The following is a 9,038-nucleotide window of genomic DNA, read 5'->3' as shown; positions in this document are numbered from 1 at the left end:
TCACACTCCTCTGCTTCCGGGTTCTGCTCCTCAGGTCTGCCCTTCTTGGAAAAGTGCTCCGGGTCGACGTGGACAACAACGACGACGGCGCCCCCTACAGCATCCCCTCGGACAACCCCTTCCTGGGGGAGAAGGGGGCGCACCCCGAGATCTACGCGTACGGCGTGCGCAACATGTGGCGCTGCTCCATCGACCGCGGCGACCCCGTCTCGGGACACGGGCGGGGACGCTTGTTCTGCGGGGACGTGGGACAGAACAAGTTTGAGGAGGTGGACATCATTGTCAAGGGCGGGAACTACGGCTGGAGGGCCAAAGAGGGGTTCTCCTGCTACGACAGGAAGCTCTGCCTCAACTCGTCACTCGGTGAGGAGACTCGCTGTCGCGGCCATCAGAGTTAATTCGGCCAAGATACTTTGTCCTTGGTGGTGCTGTCATTGCCATTGGTGTTGCTGCCACAGCCATCAGAGTTAACTCGGCCAAGATACTATATCCTTGGTGCTACCGTCACGGCCATCAGCGTTAACTCAGCCAAGATACTATGTCCTTGGTGTTGCTGTCGGCCATCAGAGTTAACTCGGCCAAGATACTATATCCTTGGTGCTACCGTCACGGCCATCAGCGTTAACTCAGCCAAGATACTATGTCCTTGGTGTTGCTGTCGGCCATCAGAGTTAACCTCGGCCAAGATACTATGTCCTTGGTGTTGCTGCAACAGCCATCAGAGTTAACTTGGCCAAGATACTATGTCATTGGTGTTGCTGTCACAGCCATCAGACTTAACTTGGCCAAGATACTATGTCATTGGTGTTGCTGTCGGCCATCAGAGTCAACTCGGCCAAGATACTACGTCATTGGCGTTGCTGCAACCGCCATCAGAGTTAACTCGGCCTTTGAATCAGCCCTGGCCAAGATGTTTTGTCCAAGTTTTAGTGTTGCTTGTAAAGTTATGAATGTCCTCTTAAATGTTTGTGTGCAATCATCTAGCAGATTATCGCAGTCTCTCATCTACACAATAATGCAGAATATGACCACAGCAAACAGCTTCTAGCAGATTAACGCAGTCTGTTATCTACACAATAAGGCTAAATATGACCACAGCAAACAGCACAACGCCGAGGTCCCTTTACCCTTATTGTGTTAAAAATCAGACTTTTCATTTAATCTGATGTTTACACTGTATAGCAAACAGCGTTTATCAGTCTACTGCAGAGCACACATGTTGTCCCTGAAGATGAACCAAGCCCAGTGCTTGAAGTTAAGTGTGTAAATTGATTGGCGTTTGGCAGTAAAGGTCCTGCATCTCTCCTGTTATATTATTGATTATTGATCCCTGTTTTTCATGTCTCTCTGTAGATGACATCCTTCCTATTTTCGACTATCCGCACAAGATGGGCAAGTCTGTGACGGGGGGCTATGTCTACCGGGGTTGCCAGATGCCCAATCTAAACGGCCGATACATCTTTGGCGATTTCATGAGTGGGTCTGTATTTTATTTGTATTATTATTATTATTATTATTATTACTGTTATTTGCTTTATTATTATTGTTTATAACTTGTACAAACTTTTTAAAAACATGGTTATGGAAAAATAGAATTCATTTTCAGTTTGTGTCTGTGGCCCATACCACACAGCTATTGGATCAAACACGAGTTCCTAGTATTCTAAAGAAAAAATAACTCTGGGCAATGAATGAATGAATGAATGAATGAATGAATGAATGAATGATAAGAAGAAGGTTTGTGTCTCCGCCAGGCGTCTGATGTCCCTGAGGGAGAACCTGAACACAGGGAAATGGGACTACACTGAGATCTGCATGGGCGGCGATAAGACCTGCAGCTTCCCCAAGCTCATCAACAGCTACTACAAGTACATCATCTCCTTCGGCGAGGACGAGGCAGGTAATCCAGAGCACTACACGGATGTCTCTCTCTCTCTTTATCTCTCTCTCTCCTCTCTCTATCTATCTCTCTCTCTCCTCTCTCTCTCTCTTTCTCTCTCTCCTCTTTCTCTCTCTCTCTCTCTCTCTCCTCTCTCTCTCTCCTCTCTCTCTCTCTGTCTCTCTCTCTTTCTCTCTCTCTCCCTCTCTGTCTCACTCTCTCTCTTACCCTTGTGAAGCACAGATTTAACAAGAAAAGGCCATTATAAGGTTCAGAGTGTGTTTTTCTGTGGGGGAAACAGTGGATCGGATGCCAATGTCTGCCTGTGTTGACACCAGTGCATAAATATTTCAGAGCTGAAGAGGGCGCTTCCAAGACTTCCATTCCGTTTCCAGCAGAAAGATATAGGAAAAAAGGAAAGGCGTTAATTAAAGTTCGGTTTCCTGCCGATGCCTGGAGCACTTCTGGGTGCCGAGAACCTGTCCCACTAAGGAGAACCTGCCTCACTAAGGAGTTTCCTCCTATCCTTTCATCACGAAAACCGCTTAAACTTTACAACAAAAAAAGTGTCCAAAGGTTTCTCACCTGAAGGCTCAGTTTGAATAGTTTCAAAGTTTCAAATCAGCGAATGAACGAGTCAATCAAGGAATAAATGAATCCTTACCACATATTTTTCAGCTTGTGAAAGAGATTTGGTGTGATTTGTTATGTGGTAATCAATTGAGTCTGATAATTCTGCTGGTGATTAACTGGGTCTGGGGAATCTGATGCTGATTAATACTGTCTGATTTAGGGGAGCTGTACTTCCTTGCCACGGGGGTCCCTAGTGCCCAGTCCCGAGCCGGCGTCGTGTATAAGATAGTGGACCCGTCCAGGTACTGACCCCAGAACCACACACATACTGGCCTTCCACAACACACAGAGACATGCCAGGAGACTACATCACATACTTCATTTGTGCTTCTTGTGTTGGGAAAGTAAAAGTCTCTGTACCAACAAGGACAAGCACCATGTCATTTTGAGTAAATGTGTGCTTAAAGTGATCATTATTAGAAAACAACGATGTAAGTTTGTTATGCCAGTTTGTTATGCCAGTTTATCATGCCTTTGTATTTAGTTTGACTTTTGTCACTGTCTGATGGATGGCTGTGTAGATTTGTTCCTGAATTACGGCCTTGTTTTGATGGTTTCTCTCTCTCCCTCACAGGAGGGCTGCCCCAGGCAAGTGCCACTACAAGCCCACCCCCATCAAGATAAAGGGCAAATTAATCCCCTTCCACCCCAAGGAGGGTAAGTGACACCACGAAACAAACACTAATCACCATGTTTCTCTCTCTCTCTCTTTCTCTCTCTCTCTTTCCCTCTCTCCTTATCTCCCTCTTTCTCTTCCTCTCTCTCTCTCTCTCTCTCTCTATCCCTACCTCTCTATCTCCCTCCCTCTCTCTCCCTCTCTCTATCTCTCCCTACCTCTCTCCCTCCCTCTCCCTCCCTCTCTCTCCCTCTCTCTATCTTTCTCTCTCTCCCTCCCTATCTCTCCCTCTCTCCTTCTCTCCCTCTCTCTCTCTTTATCCTCCCAGGCGGTTTTGAGTCACCGCTCCTACTGAAGCAGCGGGCCCTGATTTTGTTTTGTATCTCAAATTAGTAATATTGCAGGGTGCAAATTAAACTAGTGATATTGCAGGGTGCTAATTAAACTAGTGATATTGCAGGGTGCTAATTAAACTAGTGATATTGCAGGGTGCTAATTAAACTAGTGATATTGCAGGGTGCTAATTACAGTGCATGAAATGCCCTGTATTGTTATTCCTAGGCATTTTCTTCTTCTTCTTCTTCTATTTCTTCTTACCTTTTTCTGAGATTAATTCAGCCCGAACCGTTTAACGTAGAAACTTCATTCAAACTTTGTCGCGTAGGTATTGTAAAGGACACTTATGCTATATATTTTTTACTTTTCTAAACTTTATACTTTTTAAGATTTTAAATAAAAACGAATTGACTTACATTGGGCCATTATGACATCATAATAGGGTCTTTAAACTGGCTTGCACCTGTGCTCCACTGACACCTGCGCCAAATCCAAGGAACCTTTTCTCTGTCCCTCTCATTTTAACTGTAACTAGGAACATTAAGACACCTTCCATTCTCTACTTTTTTCTCTCTCCATCTCTCCATCTTTCTCTCTATCCCTCTCAGTCTACTTTCTCTCACACTCAATCTCTCTTCTTCACTCCATTTTTATCTCCTTTTTTCAATATTTTCACTCTCTTTTTCTCTTTCACTCTTGTTCACTCTTCTTCCCTTCTTCCACTCTTCTGTCCTTCTTTCACTTTTCTTTCCTTTCTTCACTCTCCTTTCTTCTTTCCTTCTTTCACTCTTCTTTCCTTTCTTCTTTCCTTCTTCAACTATGATTTCCTTCTTTCACTCTTCTTTCTTTTCTTCTTCCACTCTTCTTTCCTTTCCTCACTCTTCTTTCTTTTCTTCTTTCCTTCTTTCACTCTTCTTTCCTTCTTCCTCTCTTCTCTCCTTTCTTCACTCTTCTTTCCTTCTTTCACTCTTCTTTCTTTTCTTCTTCCTTTCCTAACTTTTGCATTTCATGCACTGGTATTTCCTTCAGGAAATGCATTTTCTAGTTAAACTAGTGATATTGCAGGGTGCTAATTGAACTAGTGATATTGCAGGGTGCTAATTAAACTAGTGATATTGCAGGGTGCTTATTAAACTAGTGATATTGCAGGGTGCTTATTAAACTAGTGATATTGCAGGGTGCTTATTAAACTAGTGATATTGCAGGGTGCTAATTAAAGCTATTCTGCTCCGCTTCCACTGTGCAGAGTTTGTGATTGACAAGAAGCCCACGACCCCGGCGCCTCCTCCGACCACTAAACCCATGACAACACGGCCTCCTGCCAAAACGGTCCGACCCGTTGCCAGAACCACCAAGAAGTCTCCAGCTGCAGGTCCAAAGACCACTTCGAGACCCAGCACCACTCCCATGACCAGCGCCAGAGGCCCACGGACCACACCGCCCCCAGCCAGGCGGACTACAACCGCTCGGCCACATTACGGCACCACGACCGTAAGATCAGGACCGACACGTACTGCTCCACCGACAAGACCCACTCCAGCACCCAGAACACGGGCCACCCCAAGACCAAGAGCAGCCCCCACTGCACCCCCCAGACCAAGAGCAGCCCCCACTGCACCCCCCAGACCAAGAGCAGCCCCCACTGCACCCCCCAGGCCCAGAGCAGCCCCCACTGCTAACCCAAGAGCATCCCTCACCCGCCCCCAAACACACCCTACCTCCAGGCCCTCCCGGCCCACGGCCCGCCCAAACCTGACATCCACCCCCCGGGCACCCTACTGGACCCCTGCCCCGAAGCCAACCTCCAAAACCAGGGGTCCCAACTTCACCCTGCCCAAATCCTCCGAGAAGGGTCAGGGCAGTCGGGTCGACAAGGAGGGGGACCGGCTCGGGGGCAACCAGGTCCAGAAGCCCCGACGCAGGGGAGATAAGCCACGCAAGAACGGGCGACGCCGGTCCGGGCGGGTAAGGCTGGCGGGGAACACCACCGTGGGTCGCGGGCGCGTGGAGATCTTCGTGCGCGGGGAGTGGGGCACGGTGTGTGACGACCTGTTCGACAGCAAGGCCGCCGGGGTGGTGTGCCGGCAGCTGGGCTTTCCCTACGGGCTGCGCGCGGCCAAGCGGGCGGAGTTCGGTGCGGGGGGCGCGGACGTGCGCATCCTATTGGACGATGTGGAGTGCGAGGGCACTGAGAGGACGCTGCTGGACTGCCGACACGCCAAAGTGGGCAAGAACAACTGTTCACACGACGAGGACGTGGGGGTGGTGTGTGGCTACAGCGAGGAGTAGCCTGCTGGGGTGGGGGAGGGGTAGTCTGGGGGGAAAAAAACGTGTCTTCCTCCATGGGCTACAACAGTGCTGGATTTACCTGACGAGGTGTGTGTAGTGAAGAGAGAAACTGTTGCTGTAAACTTAAGATGAAATGTCATACTTTCAAAGGCTCTAAACTTTGTGTTTGAGAATCAGGGTTAATGACAGAATCCTACTGAGGTCCCGGGCATAACAGGGACACTTTGAGATGTATTCATGGGCCATATTTTCCCACCTTTTTGGGTCTTAATGTTAACTAGGGACAAAAACGTTTGAAATCGGTCCAGCATTGAGTTATGAACGCTATAACTGCCAACCACCGCTACACAAAGTTATCCTACTGGGTAAGCATCCGTGTCAAAGTCAACCGCTTTTTTCCGCCACTGACAGGCTCATAATGTAATTACTATATGAATTACATACTCTATAATTCTAACTGTTCATACAGTCATTTTTTTCAGAAACTGAAACTTTAATTACAGAAACTGTCATTTTCCACAGTCATTGAGGCAAACAGACACAGCTCTATCTCTGCAGGGATCCTTTTTCATGTTTTCAGACACTGATGAAAAAAAGTGGTTTACTTTGACCCCATATCTCTGGATACAATATAGAGCCGTTTTGCGGTTGCCGGTTATAGCGTTCAGTCTCAACACTGGACCGATTTTGATCATTTTTGTCACTAAAACTAAACATCTAGACCTAAATAAATGTGAAAATAGGGCCCAAGCCAAACAATCCTGAAGTTTCCCTTGAAGCATTCACGTCTTCAGGGGTATTTCCTTTGCGTAGTAGACCACACCTGTCCAGCCCCAACCATCCGTGCACTTACTTTATCTTACGGATCAAAGTACCCCCTCTCTGTCCTCCTGTTTAAAGCCCATAGATCACCCTTATAGTCCTGGCCTCTCTCATTCATACCAACTCCAGCCCTAAACTCCAGTGTTTGGTATTCATCGCAGCATGATCATTGAAATGGGGCTGTTTGTCCAAATGATAGTGAGGATTAGGATCCTGTGTTGCCCAGGAAACCGGTGCGTCCAGTGCATTGTGTGTGCAGTTCATAAGGTGAATATATTGAGACTACAGTCTGGTTCGATGGTTTTTGAAAAGACATCAGGTTGTATATTTTTCTATAGTCAAACACCATCTCTCAGAGTCTACAAGAATACGCTGAACTCGGGCGTTGAGGTGTTGATCATCTCATTGTTTCGGCCACAGTGTGAAAAAGCACCATTATGTTACATCTGGGCTCAAACACAGTCTTTCAGGCATTCAGCCAGCCATACAATGCATAGACACAAACACACACACATACACACACATACAAACACACACTAACACACACACAAACACACAGACACACATGTGTCACACAGGATAACCGGCATTGGACTTGAGAAAACAGACTGTACAGATGTGTGTATCAGGGTTATATGAGGTACTGTGATATTCATTTCACATGTTTTTAAGTTTGCTTCAGTGACCACAAGTGAAAGATCACAATGCCACGACGTAGTCAAACAGAAAAGAGAATTGTGCAATTATGCCCCCTAGTGGTAGAGATCTAAATTGAGTTACAGTTGGTGTCATCTGCCATCATTATACTCCAAACAATGCAAAGGTGTCTTTTTTGTATCTGTTTGTTTTGTTTTTTTTGATTTTTAAGTCTTGAAAAGATATTGTCTATGAATTCAAGTGTCCATTTATGAACCTAGGCTTTTGTACAATTTTTTGAAATCCTGAAAATGATTTTATTGTTAAAGGAAATGCTGGACATTCTTTGATTTGTTGTAAAGAGAGATTTTGTTTATAAATAAACATGGAATCTATCAGTCCCAAAGTAATATCATGTTTGTGGATCATTATTCTGTTTCATGCATTATTATATCGTATACAACTATTTATTTGTGATGTCTTGAAAGCAGTTATACATGATAGTTACATAATGTAGAACCTTCTTTCAATTCATACATTTTGCATAGCATTTTCATTCATTTTCATTCTTTTGGTTTTGGCAATCAGATATCAATATTTATTCCAATTTAATTACTGTACAACAGTTTCACAATGGTCCATCCACCATGGGGCCTACAACAAGTAACTTTGTCAGCCCGCATTTCAGTCAAACATGAGCAGGTACGTGATGGTCTGGGCAGAGAAGTTGGTTTGGGTGGGTGGAGAAGCTTGTTCTCTGCTTACTTGATCATTAGATCTTATTATGAGGTCATTAGTTGCGTCGCAGTATAGCCCCCTAGTGGTGAACAATTGTCGTTACACATTTTCCGATATAAACAAAAAAGGAATAATTGTGGTCACTGGTGGTTTGGTTCATATATTGTTTTTTATAGTAATTTAATGTAGGGCTCATGATCACTACCCCTGCATGACCAAGAAGAATGGTTTAGTGTGTGTAGACAAAAAGGCTGTCATATGTTGCTCACTGTGGTTAAAACAATATTCCAATTTGAGATTATACAAATTTCATCATAGTGTTTACTATAAACACTTCATAGTTCCTATTCAGCTTGTGCCATTTCAACTTATTCTGAATAAGGCTCAATTACTAAATGGAACCTATATGGTGTAATATTAGTATATCGATCAGAATCAGAATCAGAAAGGTTTTTACTGTCAAGTAGGTTTTCACCTACCAGGAATTTTTTGTGGGACGTTGGTGCAAACAATAATCATACACATTTACATTTACATTTAGTCATTTAGCAGACGCTTTTGTCCAAAGCGACGTACAAGGGAGAACAATCAAGCTAAGAGCATTAAAAAACCTGGTGTAACCATAAATATTGCTTATAAAACGACATAGAAAGAATAAAAAAAGAAGTGCGGGCCTGTTGCTGCTTAAGTGCAGGTTGAGCCAAGGTGCCAGTTTATACACAATAAACAATACACATATTAAGTTATTATACACATATTAAGTTATTACAGTTTTTACCAATCGTTTTCAGGCATTTAGCGAATCATGGGTCAACTTCATCTAATGCTCACTTCTTCTTTGCACAGCAAGAGTCTTCTCTGGCGAATGGGTTAACCATTTCTCATTGCTTTCACACAAATTTCTTTGAGTTTTAACACACTTTTCAAAACAGTTTACACACTTCTCAGAGAAAGACACAAAACCTAATTGAATAACCATGTCAACACATTGCAGACACTTAGTAGCAGCCTACTGGCACTGCTCTCTATATTCTAAATATCGTCAGCACCTGTGTGAACTCTCTGTGCAAAACTAATCAAGCAGTTCTC

The 9,038-nt window shown here is 44.6% G+C and overlaps 2 protein-coding genes across 2 annotated transcripts in view; both read left to right on the top strand.

The window, feature by feature from the left end:
* LOC308370134 (HHIP-like protein 1) overlaps positions 1–2,761 on the top strand; it is a gene marked incomplete at both ends in the record, with an annotated part of 22,448 nt that extends 19,687 nt beyond the window's left edge. Inside the window, 4 exons of the mRNA XM_080844718.1 lie at positions 35–363; positions 1,354–1,480; positions 1,755–1,900; positions 2,673–2,761. Coding sequence (XP_080700844.1) covers positions 35–363; positions 1,354–1,480; positions 1,755–1,900; positions 2,673–2,761 — 691 coding nt within the window. The remainder of the gene's footprint in view (positions 1–34; positions 364–1,353; positions 1,481–1,754; positions 1,901–2,672) is intronic.
* A 219-nt stretch (positions 2,762–2,980) lies between these two features.
* Positions 2,981–5,753, top strand: LOC308370007 (uncharacterized protein; the record flags this gene model as incomplete). Its single annotated transcript, XM_080844566.1, has 3 exons — positions 2,981–2,988; positions 3,087–3,169; positions 4,711–5,753. 3 exons carry the CDS (start codon positions 2,981–2,983, stop codon positions 5,751–5,753), a joined length of 1,134 nt encoding a protein of 377 aa, XP_080700692.1.
* Between the last annotated feature and the right edge of the window lie 3,285 nt (positions 5,754–9,038).

The sequence above is a fragment of the Sprattus sprattus genome (genome assembly GCF_963457725.1).
Source record: "Sprattus sprattus genome assembly, chromosome: 9".
Lineage (NCBI taxonomy): Eukaryota > Metazoa > Chordata > Actinopteri > Clupeiformes > Clupeidae > Sprattus > Sprattus sprattus.
Note: the sequence above shows the minus strand (reverse complement) of the source record. Positions and strands in the feature narration are given on the sequence as shown.